The sequence below is a fragment of the Prionailurus viverrinus genome, chromosome C1 (genome assembly GCF_022837055.1).
Source record: "Prionailurus viverrinus isolate Anna chromosome C1, UM_Priviv_1.0, whole genome shotgun sequence".
Lineage (NCBI taxonomy): Eukaryota > Metazoa > Chordata > Mammalia > Carnivora > Felidae > Prionailurus > Prionailurus viverrinus.
The window spans coordinates 212,794,852-212,821,915 of NC_062568.1; the positions used below are offsets into that span (position 1 = coordinate 212,794,852).

Here is a 27,064-nt window from a genome sequence, read left to right on the forward strand (position 1 = left end):
AGAGCCCCCTTCCAGGCAGCAGGCTCCCCCCGCCCCCCGAACAGGGGCCTGCAGGGCAGCCGAAGGCAGAGGTGCTCGGCTGGGCGTCAGGGGGCCTGTTTCAAAGCAGCCGCCAAGGCTCGCTCCGCTCTGGGGCCCGGGCCCCCCTGACCGTCGGGTCTGTTCAGATTCTGTCCAAGGAAACCTGGGACCGTCCGACGGGCCTCACGAGGGCCTGTGTTTGATGGGATGCCCGCGCCGAGCACCGTGAGTGGGTCCCACCCATCCCCTGGGCGGCTCTCAAGGAAGACCCCCGACCGTGTCAGCCAGCACCCGATGGGCTGACTGTTTACAAAAGAAAAATGCAAATCAGGAGCACCACAGATGATGTGCCGACTGGAGTCCCCACTCTGTCTCTTTCGGTCACGGCTCAAAGCATCCAGCACTGGCCTCCTCCCCATCCTCACATTTAGACTTAACCTTCTTCTTCTTTTAATGTTTTTATTATTTATTTTTGAGAGAGAGAGAGAGAGAGAGAGAGAGAGAGAGAGACGGAGCGTGAGTGGGGGAGGGGCAGAGAGAGAGGGGGACACAGAATCCGAAGCGGGCTCCAGGCTCCGAGCTGTCGGCACAGAGCCCGACGCGGGGCTTGAACTCACAAACCGCGAGACCATGACCTGAGTGGAAGTCGGACTCTTAACTGAGCCATCCAGATGCCCCTCGACTTGACCTTCCGGCCCTGAGCCTTGAGCCTTGCCCCCATACCCGACAACCGTCTGCCTGCCCTACCGGGAACGTATCACCCCTAACCTCCCGCCTGGCGGCAGATGGTCAGCTGCCTGTTCACGGTGAGCCAAGTGGAGATTTCGTGTTCTCCTACAGGTTAAGAGGCCGGAGTGACTGCAGCTACCTTTTTACGGGAAGAGAAAAGACCTCGATTCGTTGAAATACGGGAAACCTGTGTAAAGTCTCCACCCCCTTACATCCTCCAGGGAAACAGGAGTTTGTTCCCAGAGGCTGGAAGAGGGAAAGGAGTCTGTGGGGATCGATGCTGCGTTTTAAGGAAGAAAGGCCTCAGGCCGCCCTGGGCAGTGAGGCTGGGACGGGACGCTGTGCTTTACGGAGAAGGAGAAGTTCCTTCAGGAGGTCACTGCAGGGTCAGAAAATGCCTTCTTTGGCAGGGTTTTCTCCCAAATCGGCACCTCTGGGGCTGAGCCCGGCGAGAAGGGGCAGGTCCCCCGTCCCTTGCGGAGGGCACGGCCCAGACCCTCCAGCCAGGCACAGGGATCTCCTGCCACGTTGGCCGGTGCTTGTCCCTGCTCGAGGACACGGACGCCCAGCTCACACCTCGGCCTCCTCCCCCTGGGAAGGGCCGACTGTGCCCCGTAAGCAGGCGGCGGGAGCCACGGCACAGGACGGGAGCCCGAGCGTCCGGACGCTATCTTGCGTCCTGCTCAGGGGGGACTCCCCGCCTCGCTGGGCGGTGCTCGGAGGCAAGCGTGTCGGGAGAGGGCTATTGCCACTCTGCTGGAGAATCCAGAAGAGACGGTCAGCGCCCGCGTGCGAGCGCAGCTGTGGCTGTGCGTGCTGTGTTTGTGCGTGTGCGCGGGTGACCCGAGCTGGGCGGGAGAGCCGGGCCCCCTCTGGTGAACGGCTTCTGGGTCTGGGGGACGATTTCTGGGTCTGATCCCCTCTGTGACTGGCCAGCCCGCGGTGCACAGGACGCCCCCCCCCCGGGTATTGGGTTTTTTCTGGGCCTCGTTTATCCTCTGGTTCTTGTAGAACTAATGTCTGCTGCCCGGCTGTCGCCATCGCCCCAGGTAGAGCAGGCGGCCGCGCCCACGCTGACACTCTCTCTCATCTAACGGGCTGCTCATTTAGCGCCCAGCCCGACCGAGCCCTCTCTGGAGGCTGAGCACAGCAAAGGCTTTGTTGGATTTTCAGCCAATTGTGGGGATTGTCCCCTCTCCGTATTCTTTTCACATGAGCATCCAGTGAAGACGGTGAAACAAACACGACCCGCATTTGTTTAATTTCCCGCGTCCGCGTGGCCTGAGTGTTCCCATGGGCGCGGGCTCTCCCGGGTCTCAGGAGTCAGGATGGTTCAGTGCCCCCCACCCGCTCACAAGATGAAAACAAGCGTCCGCCCTAATGTCGTCGGCGTCACCGCCCTGTGCACGCGCTCCACCCGGACAAGGCATTGCTCCCACCGCGGACCTGGCTACGCGAAAATGAGCTCAGGATCGCACGCGGGCCACGGCGAGGGAGAAGGCACGGAACCAGGTCTCCTACCTTTTGGATGCAGACCTCCTGGGACGACACCTCCGCATCCGTCAGCATTTGCTGCAAAACAATGGTGAGAGGGGGGGTTAGTTTCTGAGGAACCGAATGCCCATCTCGGGCTGCAGTGGCTGTAAGCCGTGGGGCAGATCATCCGTCCCCTGAAATGACCAGGGGGCGGGCGACCCAGTGGCTTCTCCGTGAGACGGAAGGACGTGCCCTGTTGAGAAGTCAGGGCCTTTCGTCCCACGGCGTCTGCTGGTTTGTTGAGAACCACGAGGGCCCCTCCTGGACGCCACGTCCCTGGGAAGGCAGCCGGGTCCTTGCCAGGAGGGAGCCACTCTGTGCGGCCCACCCCGGTCCTTAAAGCAAGCCACACGCTATTAAACACAGATCGGTGGGGGCAGGAAGACGTTTCGAAACGCGCAACGGACTCTCTCCTGTGTCCCGAGCTCCGCCAGCAGAGAGGGGCCCGTCTGGACGTGCCCCCCCTTGGGCCACGCACGGCGAGCGGGAGGACGCACGCACCCGCCTGCGTGGGGCTTGCAGTCCCTCCTGTGAGGCCAAGCCTGGCTGAGCGGCCGGCTTCACCCGGGGACCCGGTAGCCACGCTCCAAGGGGAGCCGCCACGGAGGAAGCGAGCATAGAGGGCGGACGGCTGGAGCCTGGCGCGACCTGGCGGTGACCGCGGGGCCGGCGGGGCTGTGATTCGACGCCATCGCCCCGCTTCTCCTCTCCTGGCAAATCAGAGGGGGCAGCATTGCTCTTTACTGCAGACCCCTGGGAAGCGCGTGCGGTTTTTGGAGGAAGCTTCTCACAGGAAATCAGGCTCAGGCAGACAGCGGCGGCGGCCCGGTCACAGAAGCACCCTAGGGTGGCCGTTCACGGCCAGCTCCCCCGGCGGTGGGCTGTGGGAGACCCCAGGACCCCCGCCCCTCCCCCTGCCCAGGGACACAGCCTCGGGTGGCGAGGACAGCGAGCGCCAGCCGCTCTGGGTCTCTCTTCCACCCGACAATTTTGACTCGGAGCTTTTCTTGGCTCGGCTTTGGAGAGCTGTAGCGTTTTGCCTGCCTGGCGTCTCCTCTTAAAAACCACCAAGCTGCACTCCAGAGGGACAGCATTTCAGCGACGGGTCCCCGAGTGCTTTCTAAGCTAAGCAAACTGACAAATTAGCTGTATAAATGGGATTTTCCCTTCTGGATCACAAACCGCGGGCGTAGACGCGTCCATACGTCGCAACGTCGTTTCCATAAGAACAGAAACCGAGACCGAAGCTAATAGTGGAAGAGCGACACGAGAAATGGTGTCCCATCCAAGGGTTTCATTTGCCCTCCCCTTAAAATCACACCAGGGCCCTTCCAAAGCACCAGCCCGGAGCCCGGAGCCCCGGCCAGTGCCCACGCAGGCCGGTGAGGGGCCGGGGTGCTGCCATCCAAAACGCTGGCACGTTTGCCCGGCTCAGCTGTAATAACAATAAGTCGTATTTTTCAATGTTGAGAATTCTAACCAGTTGGGGATTTTATGTTTCTTTTAATAGATTCCGAAATTGCGGTTTGGAAGGTGGTTCTACGTGGGGAGAGACTGAGCGGAGCAGGTGGGCAGCGCAGAGCCCCCGGAGGCCTTCCGGGGCATCCTCGGGGAGCCGGGTCGCCGGGGGCCCACCCGCGAGGGCCGGGGCAGGGTCAGCCTCAGGTGCGGGGGGCCGAGTCTGCCCAGCGAGGGGCCCGTGTTTCTACTCCCTCATGATCCGGCTTCGCACGCCGAATACGGAGCCAGAAAGCCTGGTGGGTGGCTCGGTCAACTGGGAGCGAGAGGACGCGGCAGACGGCCTGACTGTCAGCAAAGCTGTGGCTTCCGGAAGGGGCTGCGCTCGCCGACGCCCAGAGGCCAGAGACGGGGCCCGCCCTCCGGCTGGGGGCTGCCCAGGCCTGCACCCTGGACACGTCCACCCAGCAGGACGGAGACCTGTGTCAGCACCACACAGAGCCGCGGGCTCCGTGCTTGGGTCATGAGGTCCCTCAGACCAGGTGGGCCTGCCCCTTATGGGGGGTCGGGGGGCAGCTGGATCCAGGAGGAAAAAACCACGTCTTATCTTTCTGAGCCGTGCAGCGCCCCCGGGCGGCGGACACAGCCATGGGAAGCAGCCGCGGGAGGGGAGCACCCGTGGGACGGTTTCCGTTCCTGGGAAGTCCTGAGCCCTGAGTCATGGCCCTTCGGGACTGAGTCGCGGACACCATGCGGCTGTTCCGCAAAGCCCGGGAGAGCGGGCTCCCCGTGACGAGGCTGCCACATGACTCTTTCCTGGGACCCGTTCACGGGCTGGCCTTCTCCGCCTCGACTGCGTCCCTGCAAGAGCCTGGGGACTCGCTTCTCTAACCACAACGCCAGCGTGGACGTCAGGCATCCGGAGAAGCCGCCTCCAGCAGGGGACACGGCTTGGGAGGGCTGCGACCTGCCCACGGCACCCGAGGCCGCCCCGAAGGCAAAGTCCTGAGCTCTCTCTTGGGTGGCTCCAGCCCAGGCCATGGGCCGAGTCTGGTAAAGGGGACGCCCCCCTCCCGTGGTGGCCCTGGGGGGGGTCCCCCTTGTGTGTGGGAGGGAGCTGGGGTGCCTCCCAGCAGTTCCCGCTGCAGCCGAGCCTCCGCCAGCAGAAAAACTGTCTGTGGGGCGTGTTTTGAGTTAAAGGCTGGGCCTTCCTGGCGATTCTCGAGGTGCCGATGTTGTCTCTCTGGGGCAGTGCCACCTGCACGCACACCAGGGACAACGGGCCCCCACGCCGGGCCAGCCTGGCTCGCTGCTCACCCCCCGCGCACCCAGCCTGGGCCCAGAGGCACTGGGTGGGGGCTGGGAGTGCAGTTGGCTGCCCTCTCGTTGGAGATCAGCAGGGAGGCACCTTCCTCTTCCTGGTGGGGAAGACAGCTCGTTGCTGGAATCTCACACCCGGTGCCCAGCTCTCTTCCTCCCAATGGGCACGTCACGGAGAGCTTCGGAGAGAGCGAGGAAGCCACGTGCTCACCCCAGGGGGGGGGGGCCTGTCAGCCCACAGCCCCACACGGGAGCCCTCTGGTCTCCGGCACGCCCCGTCCTGGGCCCCAGGGTGGGAGCCGCCCTCCCTCTGCCCGCCGGCCCCTCTGTTGGCCTGTGTGCCATCCCGGCCATGTTTCCTTTTGAGTTCTGGTGGCCCTGACCTCCCTTTCTCCCTGCTCCCCAGCGGGGAGTGTCCTGGGCTGGAGGCCCAACCTGGACAGAGAGGCAGCTGGGGTCGCGCCGCTCCGGGCCGCAGAAGGGGCACGGCACCCTCTGTCCCTAAAGGTGGCACAGGCCATGTTCCCGCAGCGTGGGGCCCCGAGGTGGCCCTTCCGGCAGTCTCGGTCCTATGGGCTCCCCAGCCGGCATCCGAGGCACCTGCGTGGACCCTCCTGACTCAACCAGAGACCGCCGGTCACACGGCAGCAGGAGACGCCTTCAGGGAGAGCCCGGCCAGCCCTGCACGGAGCCCAGAAGACGGGGCCCGTCCTGAGTGCGGCCTTGCTCCCCACATCTGCGCTGTCCTTTACACAGCCGGCCCGTGTCCAGACCCACCGTGTCCCACGGGCTTCGGGCTGAGGGGGGCCAGAACCACTGCCTTTTGTCCGAGGCTCAGACTGGCCCCGTGGGACGAAGCATCCCAGGAAATCTGCCCGTTGGACAGCCTCGAGGCTCTTTTCTCCCTTCTGGGAAGAGTCCCTCGAGGTCTGGGCACACCGGCTCGGAGAGGATCGCCACCTACCCAGGAGTCTGTGGTCAGATGGGGACGTGGAGACGGCACTCACGCCACACTGTCCACAGAGTTGCTATGCCTGACACACGGAAGCAGGGAGACCAGACAGGACGGAGCACCTCCGCGGGGTGGGGGGTGGACAGGCGGGACCAGGGTTTCTTCACCCCTCCTCTGAGCCTGGTCCTCGGCCCCCTTTGGGCTGCAGGGCGGCGGCCCGGAAGCCCAGCCGTAGGACCGCAGGTGACCAGGAGGAGGCCCCCCACCCCAGTCACACGATGGAGACAGGGGAGGCCGGCACTTTGAAGAAAGGAGTGTCCCCTCGGAGCAGGGGATGCCTGTTCCAGCAGCTTCCCTCTCTGCCTGCCCTGTGTAACAGCCCGCCTCGGCAGGCAGGCACATCGCCATCCACCATTCACCCACCCCTGACCTCGGGTGAAAACCCACCGGACGCACCCCTTCTGGAGCCTCTCGGCCCCGGCCTTCCCCGCCACGGCTGCCGCTTTGCTGAAAAACCTCTTTACTTTGCTAGCTGAGCCTCAGCACGCGCGTTGCTGGCTGGCCGGCTGCTCTCGACCCCCCCTCCACGCCCCGGCAGAAGTATTAGGTGTGTTTTGATTAAGCATTTTGGCCAAAAAAGGGAGGTTTGACCTCCGGCATTTCACTTCTTTTGCGGGTATCGGTGCCAGGATTGAGCTAAGTGGGGTTGGTCAAAACATCTTTTTTGACTCTTAAAATAAATACCCTCTGTTCTGCAGAAAGTCGGCCCGGAGTAGACACACACACACACAGACATCTCGTTCGTTCACAGCTCTGGAGCCCTGGCGCGTCCCCCGAGGGGGGCTGAGCTTTGGGGCCGGTGTCACAAACGGATCCCAGAAGGCGTCCTTCCCTTCAAAATACTTACTAAAGCATCTGAAAACAGACCCACAGGAGGGAACCCAAACGGAGCCATGACCCTGTGGACCCCCAAAACCAGACGGAAGCGGACGCAGCCCCCAGCCCGGCCCGGGGCCCAAGAGAACCCCGTCGGCTCTCACTTACTGACCTCCCACCCTCGACCTCCCAGCCAGACTCTCTCCGACCCGTATCCCTCTTGTCGCCTGCTGCCATTCTCCACCCAGGGATGTTCGGCCAGGCCCAGAAGCGGCCAGAAGCTGGATCCTCGGCCCCTCCCCTTGAAGGAGCTGCGGGGGGTGGGGGGCCAGCTCGGTCTGTGCAGGGCCCGGCACAGGGTTGTCCCGAGAGGTCGGGCACGGGCCCAGGTGGTGGATGGGGAGCCCTCCCCACGCGGTCCCCACACACAGCCTCCTTCTGATGACCTCTAGGAGACCAGGGGCTCAGGTCCTGCTGGAGACACAGACCGGGCGGACAGTTCAAGACAGATGCCGGTGACCCCTTGGAGGTCAGCCGCCGTGGACTCTGTGTGGCCTGCCCTCTCAGGAGGGTTTCTGCCCAGCCGAACGGCGCCCTGGAAACGGGCCGGATGAGCCAATGGTCAGAACTGACAGAACGGCCGCACTTCACCCTGTTTCCTCAGCCTGGGATGCCCACGGCCTCATGTGTGCGCCCCCCTCTCTGGGAAGACGGAGTTTTTAAAGGACAGCTCTCGCCCGTAGGTTTCTGTCCATATCAAAGTCCTGCCGGGAGCACCACCCTCCCTGGCGTGCACGCTGCATTGACATCATGGTCCCAGAGGCCACAGCAGGGGGGACGTGGTGACGGGGACCGCTAGACGCCCCTTCCGGAGCCCCAGTCCCTCACTTGTGTCCACAGCCCCGTCCGGCAGAAGCTGTCGGGACCTGGCAAAACAGAAGGGGAAGCAGGGGCCCCAGGAGTCGGAGCAAAGGGCACGTGTCACAGAGCCGCTAAGTAGGGGGCCTGTGTCCAAATCCCGGCCTCCGGTTCCAACTTCTGCTCTGGAGGAACAGGGTCGTGGGGGAAAGAGGCCACACGGCCTCCCTTCCGAGCGGGACCCTCCCGGGAGGGGGCTCCCCACGGTGGGTCCACGGCCGGTGGCCTTCAGCAGAGCCGGGTGGTGGCCCCGCCGGCCGCCCCGCCGGGGGACCGGGAAGGGCGGGTTAGTCACCGGTGGCTGCCCTGGCTCCCGGCACAAAGCTCGGCCGGTGTTGACACAGACGCTTGGGCTCTCAACCGGGAGCAGGGTAATATTTATTTATTTTTTGCATTAAAAAAATCGGCTTGGCTGTGATTGAGCTACAGAAATGATTTTTTTTTTTTTTTGAAAGGCGCCTTGGACCCTGTTTTCAGCTTTTATGCCTAAACAGATACTTCTCAGTTCTTTCAAGTGAGATCTACCCATGAATGCAGGCTCTCTCTTTACTCCTAAGAAAAATATTTACACAGTCAAGTACGGCACGAGAAGGGACGCGGGCTCCTTCAGAGGGCCCACCCCAGAGGCGCATGGGTCCCACACCGCTGTTTACATTCCCAGCCCACACCTCCTCCCCGAGGGCGGCTCCCGCCTCCCGCCTGGGACCCTGCAAGACTGGGGTCTGCACTCCACGCCTGCCTGGGAGCCCACACTGCCGTCCGGCAGGAGGAAACCGCCCCGTGTGGACGACGGCACAGTCCCACCTTCCAGACCCCTTTGTTGGCCAAGACAACCCGGCAACTCGGCCTTCAGGGCCCCAGGAGCGGAGCCCTTATCGGCACTCAGCCCCAGCCTGCTTCTCCCAGGGGCGCGCGTCCGAACCTCGGGTCTGGGCGTGGGGCGTTCGCGCTTGACCCCTGGGGAGGGTGGCGGGGCCCGCGGCTTCGCTCTGGCCCCAGGAGCTGACGATGGGCGGACCACGGTTCCTGGCCAGCGCGGCCTTGCACAGACCCGGAATCTCTGGGCACGGCTCGCCTGTTTTCAGACGTGCCGAGAACACGCTGTTCGCTGGCACCATCCCGTCCTGGGCACGTGCCCTCTGCCGGGACCCCCTGGCCTGCCCGTCTGGGGCCCGCACCTTCCTTCCTGCAGAACGAATGGACCTCCCGGCCCTGAATCTTCCCCTCGCCAGCTTCTGGTCCAGTCCGCGCCTCCGAGGTCCCCTGAGGGCAGGACTCAGAGCCTCGTTTCAAAAGGAGCACCTTTTGTCTACACTGCCCCGTGGAAGGCGCCTCAGAGGCATTAAAATTGAGTCCGGGATTAGCCACTTGGGGGCAATGAACAAAACGGACCCCTCCCTCAACAACAGCACAGGTGTTGGGAAATGGGAGCCCCCCCTGGCCCCCCCCAGTCTCCTGCTGAGAACCAGGAGTGAGCGCACACGGCCCTTCTGGGAGCCAGGAAACCCCAGGCTGGAAGTGGGGGGGGGGTGGAGGAGGCAGAGGAAGGGAAGGCACGGGAACTGAGCACCCCCAGAAAGTGGCGGGGGGGGGGAGGGCAGGCTTGGAAAGGCCCCGGGGGCTCGCGGTATGTGTCCTCGAGTGCGAATCTGGACAGTTGGGAGCAGGGCAGGGAGCAGGGGAGGAAGGAGGGGCTGCAGGGCACAGCCTCATATTGACCCCTACGTCCCTGCGTGACCGCAGTCCCCCCGTCCCTCCATGACTGTAGCCCCCCGGTCCCTCCATGACCGCACCCCCCGTCCCTGCATGACCACAACCCCCCGTCCCGCCATGACCGCAGCCCCCCCGTCCCTGCGTGACTGCAGTCCACACGCCTGCTCTGAGTCGCTCTCAGGGCGTCTTCCCCGTTCACCGCAGGTGGGCCTGCCACGCTGGGCTCCCGGCAGCCAGCGCTCAGGCTTCTGGGCCCCCTGGTTCCCACCAGTAGCTGTGGACCCACCGGGGGCTGCCTGGACGACAACAGGGGGACAGAGGAGGACCCAGGGCTGACGGGGCCGGGTGGCACACCTGTCTCACGTGACACATTAAGACGTGGAGCAGCCGTGTCAGGAAGGGCTGTCGTCTCTCCGTGAAAGGGAGGGGGAAGCTCAGAGGCAGAGCCATCGTCCGTCCCGCATCCGCACAGGGATGTGAGCCCGGGCTGTCAAGATCCAGGTGACGGGGGCCCGTGGGACAGGGCCCAGTCGGAGGGCGGGACGGGGCGAAGGAAGGCAGAAGGCAGCACGGCTGTGGACCGGCCCGGCCTCCACTCCCAGGTCTCCCAGACAGAGACGCAGCCCCTCAACCGCCCGTCTTCCCGATAAAGGACCCAGAGAAAGAAAGGCGATGCCACCAGCCCAGCCCCCACTCCCTCCCGCCCCCAAAGCCGCCTTATTAACAGCTCAGCTCCCTGGCTGACCTCAGTGCACACGTTCCCTGAGCGGACAGCAGGTCTGTGGCCCAGAACCACAGAGGCCCCTGGGTGACGGCTCCTGCCCCTCACTCCCGCCAGCCGCTGACCTGCCCCAGCTAGGATTTGCTTTGTCCCCTGCATCTAATGCCACGGGGACACGGGCAGAGCTGGGGACAGGCCTCGGGCTGACCACCTCCCCTGGGGGCTGCGGCGTCTGCAGGGGCTCCCTCTCTCTCCGGACCGACCCTCCCACAAAAGCTCAGAGATGAGAGGGTACGGGGGACCCCCAGCTCAGCACATCCCAACCTCTGGAGCACTTGGGCCTTTCCGACCAAGGGTCTGAATTGCCCATGAGGCCAAGCACGAGGCTCCCCCCAGAAGTGACACTCGCAGTACCCGGGGCAGCTCAGATCTCGGGCCGCCACCCCCCGCCCCCCTCCCTGCAGAAAGAAGCGGCTCGGCTTCATGCCAGGCTGGGCTCCGGGCACGGAGAGGACTTGCTGGTGGCACAGGCCAGTGAGGGCGCCCTGGCCGGGGTGCTGACCACGCTGACCAGGCCGGACGAGGCCGCCGACCCCACAGGAATATCAGGTTCTGAGCCCCTTCTCTGCCGGGCTGTGAGCTGAGGTTCAGGCCCGGGGCGGCCTCTGCAGGCCCTTGTCCTGAGGAGATGTGTGCCCAGCACTGCACCTGGCCCCTGGCGGACAGCTTCCTCCTCCTGCTTCCGGAAGATCGATGTCCCCAGAGGAAGAGCACGTAAATCACGAGAGCCGGGGACGCGTGGCACTTCCAATCAATGACTCATGACAAGTCATAACTTCCGCCGTCAGAAAGGGAAGCTCTGGCACGTCCAGGAGCCGAGCAACAGCCAAGCCCAGGAACTGGACACGCATGCCCCGGAAACGGGGAGAAAGTTCCGCAGGGCTGCTGGTTCCTGGAGCTGGCGCCCAGGCTTCCTTCCGAGCGCTCGGGTTCAAGAGGAGAAGAGCCACGAGCTGGAAGGAGCCGTGTGGATTTGGGAGGTCCCGGACCCTGCAGAGGGGGACCTGGGGGGCAGGGCTGACAGAGGAGACCGCACACCCCTGTGCTGCGGAAAGTGGGTGGTTCTACGGGGCCCCCGGTGGCCTCACTCACTGTCCTCCGTCGCTCTGAATGTTTCCCAGCCCCTCTGAGCGCACACAGAAGGGAACGTGCGGGTCTCAAAATCTCCCCGACTGGCTGCCCTGTCTGCCTGCTCCCCCCGGATCAGGTGGGTGCTAAGGTCAAGGGCAGGGTCTGAGACCCCAGTGTGGTTGTCCTGGACCAGAAACAGCTGTAGAACCCAGACCCAATACAGGTGAGCAGGTGAGTGAATGTGGGAACCCTTCGTGGAGGGCTCACCAAAACGCTGTCCCGGGCACTCTCCCCAGTGCCAGCCCGATGGTGGGAGGGGGCAGCCAGGTCATCCCCGCTGTGGGGGGCCCAGACCCCATGCCCAGGGCAATTCTCTGTGATCTTGGGGACTGGGTGCCTATACAGCTATCCTAGAAGCTGTGCCATGTAGGAGCGGGGTTCTCACCTTGCTAGTCTGGGCAGGTGCCTGGCCTTCAGACAGCAAGGTCCGAGGGGCACAGAGCACAGCCCCTTTGATGTCCAGGTGGAGGACAGGAGGGGGCCCCGGTGGATCTGAGCCATGCCGGTGGAGGCGGTCCTCCCAGGCCCCGATACCAGGGGGCAGCCTCTCTGCGTCCATCAGCCCCCGACGCAGGGGGACCAGCGTCCCATTGCCCGGGACTGTCTGGGGCGGAGCACCGAAAAGCCGCCGTCCCAGGAGACCCTCATTTGGTCACTCTGCAGGAGGAGAGCCACCAGGGCTTGACCCAGAGGAGGCCCCCCTCCCAGAAGGCAGGTATGTATGAGGGATAAGATCCCTAAAGAGAAAACCCACACGACTATCACACACAGGCCTAGGTCATCTGGGAGTCTGACACGCCCCCAGTACACGGAGATAAATTAATGAAAATGCCTAATGCAAGAATTTCCAAGAGCTTCAAAGAGCTGAGGGCTCCGGGCTTTGCCAAGACAAATAAAGCGGGGTTGGGGGGGGGGCTGACAGGTGCCTGTCCCCATTCTTTAGCAGCCACTCAGACACTTAACATAGCCCGGCCAGATATTCTAGAACGTTCTTTCATGTGCCGGGCAGCCCGCAAACATTGTGTTTGTCCGTGGTGAGTGTCGGTGCATACAGGGCACAATGTGGCTTTGGGGCTAATGTCTCCATTTCCTTAAATCAACACTCAGCTCTGTGGACGGCAAGCCCGAGGGGACTCTCCCAACCCGGGTCTGGAACACTTGTCCTCCGAGGCCCCTATGGGCCGGCCTCGCCTTGCTCTGGAAGGCACTCACTGACAGCCCTGTGCACGTCTGTGCTGAGCTGGGTGCCAGGCAGTGTCCCCCCCAGGGAACGGGCGGGGCTGCGTCTGGACGCCTCCGTGACAGCCCGTCCGAGAAGCCGCCTCGGGGACTCCGGGGCAGCCCTCCGGGGACTTGGCACCTCAGTGCCTCCCAAGGGGGAAAATAAATCACGGAGTGAGTTATTGGTTCTATCTGCACATTTGTCTTCTATCCTCAACCCTCTTTAGTTACAGAAACAGCCTGGGTATCGACAGAATCGTATTAACGCACTTCACCTTGACCCTGCCTACTGATAATGTGTTTCTTAAGATTATCCTTAATAATCATACGTGAGTATGAAGGGGTCACAGATCTCCAGGCGATGGCTGCCCAGACGCTAGTGGGGAAGCCCCAAGCCGCAAGGTCCAGGGGGATGGGCTGGGCCAATGCTGAACTTGCCCCTTCCCCAGGGGACGCCCCCAGGACTCAGGCTCCTCATGGGCTAGGAGTTCCCACCCCTCCGGGGTTTGGGGTAAGCTCTCATCATCGGAAGGTGGGAGACTCCAGATCACCACTCCACAGTTCAAAGCAGAACTGAATTCCAATTCCCATAAAAATGGGGGCAGACAGAGCTTCCCGGGGATTGCAGAAGGCGGGGCACCAACTCACAGCCACCACTCGTCACCCTCCCCTTGGGGTGACGACGTGGGGGACAGAAGGCCTCTCCCCCCATCAAATTCTGGCCTCACGTCCTTGCTGTTTAATTATCCCATCTATCCAGTCGGCAAATATGGTGGACCCTCTCTCACCGTCGGATTCTGCACCCTTGCAAGGCGGTGAAACCAGAAAGACAAACCTGACCTTCCCGCCCCCGAGAATCCTCTCGGGTCCCCCACCTGCCCCTGGGAACGCTGAGCTCGGAGACTGAGTGGCCGGAAGGGCGTGGCACAGCTGACGAGCGGCTGGGATTCGGGCCGCGCGCTGAGTCGCTGGGTCACACGGCCTCAAGACGGGCTCCTTTCGGAGACCCGGTGGGGGGCTGGGGGCAGGGAGGGGGCGTGATGCAAAGGAGCTGGACTTTGTCTCCCACAAAGAATGTTCCCGATCTGTGGGGAGGAGGCCTCGCGGCAGAGCCCCGAGTGTCCGGGTGTTTGGTCACAGCTGCCGGGCTGACTCGAGACCCCCATGCGTGGGGGCGGGGGAGGCAGAGGGCCACCAGACGAGACCGCACGCTTCCTAACGGGACCCAATTACAGCAGCAGCTGTGTGGGGGAACTCGGTGCTGATCCGCTGTGAAAAATGGGCAGCGCTCGGAATCCAGCGGCATCCGCGCGACTGTCCCCCGGGGCCGGGAACCCCGCGGCCAGGCTTGCTGGGGAGGGTGCAGGGGGGGCAGGTGGAACCAGCAAGGCTCCAGCCTCTTGCATTTCCAGCTCAGGGTTGGGGGTCGGAGGTGCCCACGGGGAATCCTGGAGGACTGCTTCCCACCCTGAGGCCCTCGAGGGCTTCTGGCTAACATGGAGCATCAGCCTCACCCTCTCCCTTCCGGAACCTTCGCGGAGCGGGGCGATGCCCCAGGAGCGGCACGGAGAACCCGGGCTCGGAGCCCCATCTGGCCTTTTACAGGAGAGGCGCGCCGACCCCGGGCTTGCGGCAGACGCGGCTTCCCAGAGGATGGAGATGGGAGCTCTCCCATCCAGCTGCGAGCCGCAGATGCAGGCCCCAGGCTTCCTGAACATTCTGTGGGAACAAGAGGCTTGCACGGGCAGAGGCCGCCCTCCTGTCCCAGGGTGGAGGACGCCCAGCAGCGAGGCAGGACTCCACGCGGAAGAAACGTTGTAGGTTTTTCAGTTCCGATGCCCCAGGTCTGCGGCCACCACGAGGGGACCCTCCAGGCAGGTGGGAGAGGGGTGGCCAGCGAGCCCGGCAGGCAGAGTTCCCAAGAACACCTGATCCTGCCGACAGCTGCGGCCGCGCGGCCTGGGGACCGCGGGGAGCGCATTCTCAGCTGTAGCCTCCCACCAGGGAAAGTCGGTGTGAAATCGGACGCAGTCTGAAGCTGCTCTGTTCGTTTCCCTTTCTTTCTTTGTGTCCCTGCCTGTTTTCCGACAAGGAGAGGCTCTCAAAGTTGGCGCGAAGCGAGGCCCAAGCCGCCACTTGGAGTTTCTGCCTCCAGCCTCTGGGCTCCGCTGGGTGTTCGGCCTCCCCCGAGATGCGGTACGGTCCCTTCCGGGGGCAGGGGCGCATCCTCATCCCCAGATGCCTCGGGGTGGGGGGGGGTGTCCTCGTAACATCTGGGGACCTGGAAGGCTATTGTAATTGGCAGCCTCGAAACCGCCTTCTGGAGAGTGGCCTTGAAATCGCCTTCCAGAGAGCGGCTGGAACATTAGGAACCACACGACAGGTGTCGATGGAGGCAGCTGTCTGGGTGGGGATCCTCAGCTATGGAGCTCGGGCCCCCAAACTGTCCTCTGGCGATTTCACTTCACGATGATGTGGGCTGGGGGGGTTACCCTGCGGCCCCAACCGCTGCCTGTGCCGCCTCAGCCACAGCAACACCTACCTCACAGGCACCTGCAGGGTGAGTACCGGCCAAAGACAGAGGCCAAAGCCCCTGCTTTCCCCCCCGCACCCCTGCGCACCGTGCAGTCTTCTCCCACGTCGCCTCGCCCTGCTCTGCAAAGGTGGCCAGCACGTGTGCAGGTCCTGGGGCCGTGTCACCGTCTGAAGAAGAGGAGAACCTTGCCTGGTTCTGAGAACCGGCTCTGAACCCCACCGCTGTCCTGGGGCCTGCGTCCAGGAAAAGTGTGCACATCTCCCTCCTTCCTCTCCGTGGTCCTGGTTTCCCTGCAGCTGGAACAAGCCACTGAGTTCACAGACCCTGGAGGCATCTGGACCGGAAGGCGCTCGGATGAGCCCGGAGACCACGGCAAGAGCGCCTGCCGGCCTGGACGCGATTGCCGCAGCCCGGCAGCCCCGACGGGCGTGGATGGCCCCCGGATGCTCGCTGGCTGTGCGTGCACCTGTCAGTTTAATGTGACGAGGTCACCGTCTGTGTGCGGGGTGCACTCGGGAAGATGACCCCCATTAGCTCAGGGGGGACAGTGCAGCACAGAGCGCATGCGGCTCCCTGGGCCGTGGTGGGGGCGCAGGATGGCGTTCCGGGTGGGCGGGCTCCTGGGCGAAGACGCCACGTTTCGCTAAGGACACCGCTCACCTGGACTCCCGGCCGGCCTCAGCTCGCCCCGCCATTCCCTCCCCAGGCCAGCTTCTGGAACAAGCCCCTGGGAAGGCGGAGCAAGACGAGACCCCCGTTCTGGCTGACCCTTTGCCTGGACTCTCGTCTCGGCTGGGCCATGACCCCTCTTCCCGGGCGGCTGCCACAGCGTCCCTTTTGCCCGCAGAAACAGACGGCCGTCCAGGGAGGTACAAAAGGTCCCTTCTCTGACCTCCGGTGTGGGGTGTTGTGCTTGGCCTCGCGGGCTTCATGACGGCACATTCGTGTGCGTAACGGACACAGTTGACCCTTCAGAAACATGCGGTTTGGGAGCGCCGGCCCCCCGAAAAGCTGAGTATAACTTTCGACCCCTCCCCAAACTTAACTAACAGCCTGCTGTTGACGGAAGCCCTACCGGTCACCGAAACAGTCGGTTTACACAGAGCTTGCGGGGTACGTGTATCATGTCGTATGATCTTACGATAAGGTCCGCTAGGGGAAAGAAAACGATACGAAGAGAATCACAGGGAAGAGGAAATACCGTAACGCACTGCCTTGAATGAGGAAAAGACCCGCGTATAAGTGGGCCCGCCAAGCCCCTGTGGTTCAAGCATCCGCCGTAGAACCCTGTCAGTGGGGGCTGCTCGGGGGTTGCAGGTTAAAGCAGAAGGTTTGGGGGGCCCGTCCCCCACTGCACACTTGAGACGTTTTGTTTCCGAAGGCAAACGTATTCGTGGACCTTCATGGGTTTCCCTCCCTTCCCTGGAAACTCTGTGCTTCTGTTCCCTGGGACGGTGCATGTGGCCGTGGACAGGGCCTCCCCCGGGCTCTCCTTCGAGGAGGGACGTCCTCAGATCGGACCAGCGTCACCAGCACGGGGGCGGCCTCCTGGCGGGAGATTCTTTTTTTGTCTTGTTTTTCCCTAATGCATAAAGGTTTATTTGAATAAAACTGTAAAACTCACATGTAGCCAAGAGGCCACATCTCAAAACAGAACCGGAGGAGGAGTGCAGGAGGCCCCAGACCAGCACCTGTGCTCAGAGCCCCCCCGGGAGCCAGAGACTCGGGACACAGCCGCCCGCCCGCAGGAGGCTTTCCGCGGCCAGCGAGGGGATTTGGCCGTTGCCCTCACCAAGCCGCTCCCAGAGCTGGGCCCCGATCCAGTTTCCAGGGCCCGCTTTTGGGCCCACGGGTCCCGTTCGCCTTTCGGCGTCGGCCGATAAGAGTGAGCGGCAGACCCCGTCACGGTCCGTCCCTGAGCTCCGCGCTGTCACAGTCCTGCCTCCCCGAGCACCTCTGCTCAGCAGCTCACGCCTGAAAGACACCACAATCTTTTTACCCAATTTTCCAGCTGAGTTGACTGGGGCCGGCAAAGGTCAAGGAGCTTGCCCAGGGTCACTGAGTAAAACAGCCAAGCCTCTGGCCTCAGGACAAGGACGCGGGACTCCGGTTCCCCTTCCTGACCGCTTAACCAGAGGCTCCTTCATAAATAATGGCCATAACGGGGCTTCACTCTGTCTTTGGCGGGCAGGCGGTGCAGGCAGCCACCGGGGCTGTGGTCCCCGTGCACCGCCGAGCCCTCGCGGGGCTGCAGGCCGCCCGGCCCCGTGCACTCCCGGGACGGAGTTGGTCGCGGGCGTCCCAAGACCTGGAGAGACAGTCCGACGGTGGGTCGGTCGGTGGGCACATGCGACCGCGGCTGATTACTCATCACTGACAGTTATTAGCCTATTATGAAACGTATGAATTGTGTCTTTCATACCACATCCCTGTCCTTAAAGTGCCTTATTAACTGACGTTAACCAATCCAATTAGCAAAAGACACTGTATTCGCGTAATTAGTAATTTGAGGCTTTGTCCCGTCTTGGTCTTAAAGAGAAAGGCACTGGCCTATGATTGGAGCAGCACCACACAATTAAGTGAAGTGCTCACCGATCAGCGGGGGACACACTCCATCCCTGGGGTCCCGCCCGGGACCTGGCTCTGCGCGGGCGCCGGGGTTCGCGTGTGTGGAGTTCAAGTGCACCCGCACTGCTCCTCTCTGCTGCTGGCCTGGCCTGCTACACCAGGACGGGAGATGTTTATTTTTCTTATAAACTGAGAGGCCAAGCAGTGAGGAACCTGGTTATTAAACACTCCGAGCCCAATTCTGCAGAAAATCAAAAAAATCCAACTTTGAGGATTGATTGCAAGTTTTTTTTTCTAATCGGACGCCAAAAGGAACATTGTGGGGAAAGATGTCTCAGGGCGGTCCTCCTCCAGGCAGCTTTTCTGTTTACGTCTCCGAGCGAGCAGTTAGGTTTCGGAGACGCGAAGACGGCCTCCACGGGGCCAGATGTTCTAGATAAGACCTTCGGGCTGCGGGCCGCGTGTGTGCACAGCGCATCCACCCCCAGAGCCGGCTGCGGCCTCGTCGGAATGATCGGGCTGCGGGACGTCCGCCGGGAGAGCCCGTGTTGGAAGTGACCGCAGCACGACGTGACTGGGGCCCTTCTGCTTTGCCCGCGGGACAGTCCTACCGGCCTATAAAGCCGCGGACTATGCTCTGTGAGTCTCAGCCCACCCCCTCCCCCTGCTTTTTGGGTCAGCAAAACTCAACAGCTTTCGTTTAGCTTTATTTGTATGTATTTTGTTCATCAGGAGGCTTAGCGCACTCGGAACAGGGGTTCCCCCGACGACCCCCTGCCAGCCGTCCCTGGTTCTGGACGGGAAGGAAGGCCGTCTGGCCCTGGTTCCTAGCACCTGAGCTGCCTGAAGGAGGCAGCCGCCGTTTCACGACACGTCCTTGAACCTGCCCATCCGCCTGGCACTGTCCCCACTCCGCAGGCCAAGCCTTGTCCCGGAAGGGGCCACCGCAGGGATCCAGGCTGGTTACGGCTATCACCCCTGCGGCACGGACGCGGGAGAATCACCCCCACCAAATGCGCTCGGCTCCTCCAGAGGGAAAAAGGTGGCCCTTGAGGGTCGATGGCCGGGTCTGCGCCCTGCCCACACGTCTGGCTGTCCCCGGGGCTTGTCTGTGCTCTGGGAGCCTGTCCTTGGCGATCAGACACTTCGGGGGGTCGCGCCTGGGTTTCCCACTTTGAGTCCAGATGCCGACTTCGTTCCGGCGCCCATTTTGGACGCAGCCTTTTTTTTGCCTCCTTCGAGTAGGATTCTCATTGTTTTGTTTTGTTTTTTTTTCCGTTCCGTGTCAAAGGAAAGTTCAGATCTGAACGCCTGAAAGCATCGTCTTTCCTGATTCTCCCCGTGCGTGCGTGTGCCCGTCGGCCGGGGCAGACGGGAGGAGCCCGCGCGGTGCTCACGGGAGGCGGGACGGGCGAGGAGACCCTGGCTGCAAACATTTCAGAAACCTCTTCAAAATATCTGGGTTTGTCAAAATCCCAAACCACCGTTTGCCAGGCACTTTTCCCGCTAGTGTTTGAGCCCGCGGGTATTTTAAAGGAAATGAAATCCGTGTGTTTCTGATTTATTTATACTTAACTCATCAAAATGCTGTTTTAAAGAGCTATTTTGTGTCCAAAATGCCCTTTATGCCTTTTTCCCTTCCAAACTAAAAGCCATATTTTGCCAAGTGTATGTGACCTTAAACGCTAACATTTTTCAAGGCTCTTTGGAAAATCAGGTTCACCTAGCCCACGCAGACCTGCACGGGACCGAACGGTGTCCCCCAACACAACTCCCCCCGCAGGAACTAACGGTGTCCCCAGGACACACGACTCCCCCCCAGGAACTAACGTTCCCTCCCACATGCTACTCCCGCCCCGGAACTAACAATGTCCCCACGACACACGACTCCCCCCCCAGGAACTAATGGTGTCCCCCCGACACACAACTCCCCCCCCAGCAACTAACAGTGTCCCTCCCACACACAACTCCCCCCCAGAACTAACGATGTCCCCACGACACACGACTCCCCCCCCCAAGAACTAACGGTGTCCCCCCACAGACAACTCCCCCCCCCAGCAACTAACGGTGTCCCCCCGACCCACGACTCCCCCCCCAGGAACTAATGGTGTCCCCACGACACACGACTCCCCCCACCCAGGAACTAACAGTGTCCCCCCCCCACACAACTCCCCCCCCAGGAACTAACAATGTCCCCACGACACACGACGTCCCCCCCCGGAACTAACAGTGTCCCCCTGACACATGACTCCCCCCCAGGAACTAACGGTGTCTCCCCGACACACGACCTCCCCCCCCAGCAACTAACGGTGTCCCCCCAACACACGACTCCCCCTCACCCAGGGGAAACCCAGTGACCAGCTGCGGAAGTGATTACCCTTTGGCCTTACCGGCTTTTTGCTCTGACCCAGAGCACCCCACCCCGAGCCCAGAGCCCCTGAGATGCTGTGCCTGATGGCCTGATGGCAAGGAGCAAACTCTCCAGAGACGAGAATCCCCAGGTCGTGATTTTATGGTCTCTCTCCCAGCATTCTTGCTGGGCCAGCTCAGGGTCATCTCGAGGTGGGCCCCCGCTTGCCCCAGTGGTAAGGGGCTCCCTCCCCAGGAGGGCAGCCAAGCTCGCTCTCTGGTCCTGTGGAGCCCAGCTACCCGCAGGCTTAACTCGTCGGCCTCCCGGTCCCCGGGGGCCTGGCTGATGCAGGCGCTAGGTGAGCCAAGGCAGAGAGAGCGTGTGCTCTGCCCACGAGAGAAGGGCAGGTGCGGGGGGGGGGGGGGGGAGGGGGCCGCCGTGGGCCACGTGCAGCCTGGGTCACTCGGGAAAGGGGCAGGCGAAGGCCCCCGTGGGGATAAAAAAACGGAGTCTTGGCAACACTCTTGCCTGACCTATAACACGGGGACTCAAGCGATATGTTTAGGGTGTTATATTTATTTCTACCTGATTTCATGCAATGGAGTTCAATTATGAATTTGATTGCTTTTTTTTGTGCACAATATAAAATCCTTTATCCGTCTAGCATTTAATTGTGTTCCCTGGCAGATTTGGTATTCGTCATGGCCCTGCCGTCCCCAGCCCCAGAGATAAACCATCCGAGGGGCCATAAATGTCCACTCTGATTATTGATGCTTTCAGGGAAATTGATTATCTATTTGAGGGGCAGAACGGGCTGATGTATTACTGCCTCTCTCTCTGACATAAGAGCTTCCCTGAAAGACAAATCCCTTGATTGGTGAATTGGAGAATGGATTTCCTATTATATTTTAAATTTTCGAAAGCGATACCGTTTATCTTAATATTTGCGAAAGGGGGTGGGGTTGGAAACCGGCGTTCTCTCTCATCCGTTCACGGGCTGAGGAAAGCGATGCGACAGGGAACCCGGGGCCGCGAGGCCGGGGTCGGCTCCTTACTCCGGTCGCACGGTCCGCGGCCGCGGCCACGGCTGAGCGCGCCGGACGCCGGGCCCACGTGACACGCGGCACCAGGTCCGTGATTTACTGAGAAATTTGCTCCTGAGGTTGTGATGATTTCTATGTGCTCCAAATATTCAAATCGATGGGTATTTCCCTGCGGCCCGAGAGGGGAAAAGGGAGCTTTGCAGGAGTTCAATTTGATCTAAAGGGGGGGAGAAAAAGAAAACCCAAACCCAAGCGGATTTACCCTGGATTTCACGCCGAGAACCTTGATGGCCGGAAGGTCTTTCTCCCTTTTGTCACCATTTAAAACAAAATGTGTGGTGCTGGCACGGCTATGGGGGAAGTGCCGCCCCACGGGGCCGGATGGAGCTGGGACAAAGGGTGGACTTCGGCTCATCAGCACCTCTTGTATCAGAAGATAAGAGGCGCTCGGCTCAGGCGGTGTTTGCTCACCACGAAGATCGATACGGCTCCGTAATCCGCGCCGTGATTAGCTCTACCCCGGCTACAGCCAGGTGATAATTCCCTAACAGGAGAAAGAGGCCTTTATTTTGGTGGCGGTGGAGACAGGGAGAGTCATCTGGGCCGTGTCAGCTCACTCCCAGGACACGGTGCGCCCCCGGGCCGGTGGTCCCGGGCAGCCGCCCCACACAGGCCCCACACATGCCGTCCGTCTGCCCGTCCGAACGCCCCCGAGCTGGGAGCAGGCCTTCCGGGGCTGCGTGGCAGGGCGAGCTGGCCGCACACTTTCCCCGGTCCCCTTTGGGGGCAAAATGCGTACACTTCAGGGCGTGGAAACCATCGGCCGAGGGAGGGCAGGCGTGCGCGGAAAAGACAGAACGGAGTGTGGCCACGGTGCTGCGGGTGGGGCTCTGGTCCCCGGCCCCGGCTCCGGCCGCACGTTGGAAACGCCCGGAGGCCTTGCGAAATGCCGGTGTCCAGGCCCGCCACCCGTCACGGGTTCGGGCCCTGGCTTCAATGTTGGTGGAGTCTCCCGGTGACCCGGAGGACAGCCAGGGCACGCAGCAGGCCTTGCCCAGCACGGGAGCTGGGGCGCTGGCATGAGGCCGCGCTGTCCACGGGCACGACCCGACAGGGGCCACCACCGGAAGCCTGGGCCAGGAGGCAGCGACTGCTGACAAAGCGCTGATGGGGGAGGGGCAGAGGCTTGTCCTCAGGAAGGGGAGGAGCCCAGGGAAGCACATCCCGGGCCTGGCCTCCCGAGCGGGGGCCAGCAGGCGTGGGGGCAGGTAGGTCTCTTCCTCTGGGCAATTTGCTTTGTCGGGGGATGGGCCCGAGGTCACGGCTCCTGCCACGGAAGCCCAGCCCTGTGAGTGCCCCTGAGACGGCCCTCCCTTCCCTCCCACGGTGCCAGCGCCGGGTCTGTGGGCCTCTGTCGGGGAGCAGTGTGTGTTCTGGGGTGCAGGGAGCAGAAGCGTGGCCAGCCAGCTTCCGGAGGCTTCTGGTGCCACATTCCAGCCTCTCGGGCTTTTCCTGAGCCTACGTCACAGCAGGTCACCTCTGAGGGTCTCCAGGTCCTGGGACTCTGAGAGAAGAGTGAATTTATGTGTGCCTGCACGCACATGCGAGTGTGTGTGCGTGAGAGGGCGTGCGTTCTGTGTGCACAAGCGCCTACGTCCACGCTGGTGTGTGTACGTGTGTGCGTCCACGCGAGTGTGTGTACATGTGAGTGTCCACGCTGGGTGTGTATGTGTGTGTCCAGGTGGGTGCATGTACGTGTGTGCATCCACGCTGGGTATGTACGTGTGAATGTGCACGCGGCGTGTACGTGTGAGTGTGCACGCTGGGTGTGTGCATGTGAGCGTCCACGCTGGGTGTGTATGTGTGTGTCCACGTGGGTGCGTGCATGTGTGCATCCACGTGAGTATGTGTACATGTGAGTGTGCACACTGGGTGTGTACGTGTGAGTGTGCACGCTGGGTATATATGTATATGTTCATGTGGGTGCGTGCATGTGTGCGTCCACGTTAGTGTGTGTACGTGTGTGCATCCACGCTGGGTGTGTACGTGTGAGCTGGGTGTGTACGTGTGTGTCCAGGTGGGTGTGTGCACGTGTGCGTCCATGTGGGTGCGTGCATGTGTGCATCCACGCGAGTGTGTGTACGTGTGAGTGTCCACGCTGGGTGTGTACATCTGTGTCCAGGTGGGTGTGTGCACGTGTGCGTCCATGTGGGTGCGTGTACGTGTGTGCATCCACACTGGGTGTGTACGTGTGAGTGTGCACGCGGGCGTCTACATGTGAGTGTGCACGCTGGGTGTGTGCATGTGAGTGTCCACGCTGGGTGTGTACGTGTGTGTCCAGATGGGTGCGTGCATGTGTGCATCCATGCGAGTGTGTGTACGTGTGAGTGTGCACGCTGGGTGTGAAGGTGTGAGTGTCCACGCGGGCGTGTATGTGTGTGTCCACGGGAGTGTGTGTGTGTGTGCACACAAACGTGTACTCGTGTGCATGCGTGTGTCTCCCCCCGTGTACAGGGTCTGCACAGCTCAGGGCCCGGCAGGAAGGGGACCCAGAGCACCTCTGTGCCTCGGGAGCGGTGCTGTGAGTGTGGCAGATGGAGACTTTTCCATGACTGACGGCCTGGCCCTGACTCTATTTCGACTGGAGAAAACACCGTCTCCCAGGCAGGGCCCGCTTGGGACAGGGGACTCAGCATCCTTCCTCGTCTGCACAAAGACAACGCACCCTGGCACCCGTTCACATCTTGTCCGTGAGGTCCCACGTGCGTGGTCCGGGTTGGTCCCGTCCCTCACGCTTTGAGGCAGATGCTCAGAGAGGTTAGGTGCCTTGTCTGAGGCCACAGTGCACCAGAACCTGGAGGACCCGAGTCCAGGCCTCTGCTTCCTGAGCCTAGAGGCTGTTTCCTTACAGACCAGAGTGTGGTAAAGGCGGCGGGGCCTGCCAGAACTTTCTCCCATGTCTCCTTCTGTGCCGGAGTTGTACACGGTGGGTCCGACGCAGACATCAGCCGTGGCCAGCCGGGCTTCCGGGGCTGGACCTGGCCCGATGACCACAGTCCTTCACCTACCCATCCCTGCTGGGGCGCCGCCTGGTCCCCGCACGTGGTCTGCCTGACTCGACCGTGCACGGCGAGCGTCCCGGCACTGAGCGCCCGCAGGCTGACGGGAGCCGGCTTTGCTGGGTGCTGACGGTCATCCCGAGCTGGCTGCCCTTTCCTGCCCAGGCCGCCTGTCCCTCGGGGAGGAGAGCAGGGCCCCTCCCCACGCAGGTGGAGCCTTGGCCCCCGTGCCTCCACACTGCCTCTGGCTCGGCATTGCCGTTTGCCTGGCCTCCGTGGAGCTCCTTCCATCGCCAGCGTCACAGAGCTCTCTTGGTCCTGGACACCCCAGGGGCCACCGGGGGACGGAGCAGCCTCCTTGCCTGGCACTGAGGAGAACCACTTCCGAGGCTGGCCTCTTCTAGACCATTCCGGGGGGCACCTCTGCCCCTCAGGTGGCAGAGAACCAGCCCAGGTGGGCAGCAGGATCCAAGCACGGTCGGGCCAGGTGCTCCTGAGGCCCGGGTCCCGGGACCTATAGCTGGTCCCAGCTCTCTCGGCCCCCTCCAGCTGCTCGCCGAGCTGCTCCAGGCCCTGCGTGACCTGGTCTAACGCCCGATGAGCTGACCGGAGGCAGAGGTCACAGAGGACGCCTGACGGTGCCTCCCGGACCAGCCCTGCGGGTGCACCTGGACCGGGTCACAGCACAGCCTCGGCACACGCCCCCTGTGGCTCCACAGCCCCGAGGACACTTCCTGGAAGAAGCCCCGTTTGCACGGGCTGGGAGAACGGTAGGATCTAGAACGACAGCGACGCGGGGAGGAAGGCCCTGCAGATGGGGAGCCGGCGTGGGCTGAGCTCAGGGAACAGAGCGCTTTCACCCCCAGCTCCCGTGGGCGCGGAAGGACCGTCTGCTCAAAGCGAGGCTCGTGTCTGGAGATGTAGGCAGGCCTGTCCTCCAAGAGCTACCCGGAGGCTTTTATTGTCTGAGGTTACGTGGTCAATGGGTTTCGAGAGACGTTCATTATTACCTCAGCGCCGAACATCTGTGGCCAGCGTGACTGCCTCCTTAGTTCCCCGAGGAGCCCCCGTCAGCTGGATCCTCATTCCACGCTGACCCTATGGATCCCGAGGTCCCGAAGCCCAGAGGAGACGTGGCTTTTCTGGGGGGGACCCACCCAAGGCTCTCCCACGGCGGGGAGGTGATACCCCCCAACGCGCGCTCACGCACCCGCCCAGGGTGCTGGACGGTAACGGGCCGCGGCGGTTGGTTACGGTTGCCTTGAAAGGCCACGTCAGAGCCGGCCCTCTCCTGGGCCTGTTCAGTGATTAACTCCCATGGGACATTATCTTGAACCGAATCTCCCGGGTGCAAAGCTGCGGCCGGGCTCTGGGAGAATTTTATCGTCCTGTTCCCGAACACCGCAGACAGCCCTGGGTAATAATTAACTTCTGCCTCTCTCCGTTCCCCGAAGATGATCCTGCCCCTACCAAAGGCACGCCAGCCCCTGGCCTCTCCTCCCACGCTCGGACCCCTTCCCCCGCCCCAGCTCCGAGGGGAAAGAAAGAGAAAGCAGGTCCTCCGGGAGCTGGCATGGCAGACAATGTGTGTCTTGTGTGAGTAATTTAGCACTGTGGCCAGTCAATCTGGTTTCTGGGCCCGCTGCCCTGACCCTCTTTAGAGAGGCTCGCTCTCGCCGGCACAGTGTGAAACATTTTCTTTCACGGCACTGACACTCTGCAGATTGAGACGTCAGCCCGGCCCGACTGCAGCAAATTAGCAATTTTTCTTTTGCTAATTGGAAATAAAAATGTTTGCCGAGGGAGCCGTTTGTCGGCATGCGGTTTTTGGTTTCTGTGCACCGGGAGGCTGCGTTGAAAATGCATCCCGAGACGCTCCCCACCCTGGGGTGCCCCTCGCCACAAATTCTAAGGGGCTTCCTGGTGGCAGTGTGCCGGGGGCGCCCCTCCCTCGCGGCCTCCCTCCAGGCCCGGGACCCCTCCTCTGGGAGAGCGGTTCCCAGAGCCACCGTGCACCTTCGGAAAACCACCAGGACCGGGCAGGTGGCAACACCGTCTGGGACGAGCTGGTGAGACAGCCCTTTGCCGAGAGGAGGGGAGCAGAAAATCAGGGGTTAATGGCCGAGGGCAGCCCACACCTTTCCGAAGCACAGAAACGTCTCCTCTCTGGAAAAGCCAGCCAGGTCACATGGTTCCTGAATCTGTGTGGGGAGGGTCACCCACCCTCGCCCCGTCCCGTGTGCGCCCTGGGAGGGACTTCCTCCGGCCTCAAGGCGGCTGCTGGTTTCAGCCAGCCCTCCCTTCCAAGGGTGGGAAAGACCCCCGCGCCTGGATAACGGGGGGCAGAGGCGCCTGCCGGGGCGGGGAAGGGAATGAGGCGTTTTCTGCTGATTGGAACAAAGGAAGAACCACGTGGAAGGCCCGGAGTGTCCCTCCCTGAGGAAAGTGGGCCAGGACCTTTAGACGGAGTGCAGTGATTTGGAAATCTGCTTGTAAATAGGCCGGAGCGCACCCACCTGTGCACGTACACACGCTCGCATGCCTGTGCCCGCACGCCCGTGCCAGCGTCGCCGCGGGTGTGCGCGTGAGTGCGTGGCGTTGACCGTGGCCGCCCCACCCCCGCCCCCGTGCTCCCCCGTGGCCCGGGCTCCCCCTCGGGACGCCCGGGGTCTCTCAGGAGCCAGGCCAGCGCAGAAAGGGTTACCCTGCTCCCCCTCCCTGCTTTTCTGATAAAGCATTTGACAGCCCTGCTTAATAATTCTTTCTGCTGGGTTTTTTTTTTCTTGATGTCTTTATGTGAATATGAAGCCGGAATGAAAGGCTTTGGGGGACCCCCACGAGAGAGGAAAAGT

General features: G+C 62.3%; 1 protein-coding gene and 2 long non-coding RNA genes across 9 annotated transcripts in view; 2 read left to right on the forward strand and 1 right to left on the reverse strand.

Annotated features, from left to right (window-relative positions):
* The window catches only part of PRDM16 (PR/SET domain 16), a 315,844-nt gene that overhangs the window by 162,714 nt on the left and 126,066 nt on the right, over positions 1–27,064 (reverse strand). For all 5 annotated transcript variants that reach the window (XM_047869965.1, XM_047869963.1, XM_047869964.1 and 2 more), the window contains exon 3: positions 2,272–2,322. In XM_047869965.1, coding sequence (XP_047725921.1) covers positions 2,272–2,322 — 51 coding nt within the window. The remainder of the gene's footprint in view (positions 1–2,271; positions 2,323–27,064) is intronic.
* LOC125172240 (uncharacterized) lies at positions 11,056–20,483 on the forward strand. 3 transcript variants are annotated; one of them, XR_007154652.1, is made up of 7 exons: positions 11,056–11,606; positions 12,099–12,150; positions 12,884–12,985; positions 14,069–14,473; positions 14,749–14,852; positions 14,962–18,399; positions 18,465–20,483. It is a non-coding gene; the product is annotated as an uncharacterized LOC125172240 (long non-coding RNA). The 3 variants fall into 3 exon arrangements; XR_007154650.1 differs by having other exon boundaries at positions 18,493–20,483; XR_007154651.1 differs by having other exon boundaries at positions 11,057–11,606; positions 15,206–18,399; positions 18,493–20,483.
* LOC125172242 (uncharacterized) lies at positions 22,385–26,967 on the forward strand. The gene is made up of 2 exons (XR_007154654.1): positions 22,385–22,421; positions 23,668–26,967. It is a non-coding gene; the product is annotated as an uncharacterized LOC125172242 (long non-coding RNA).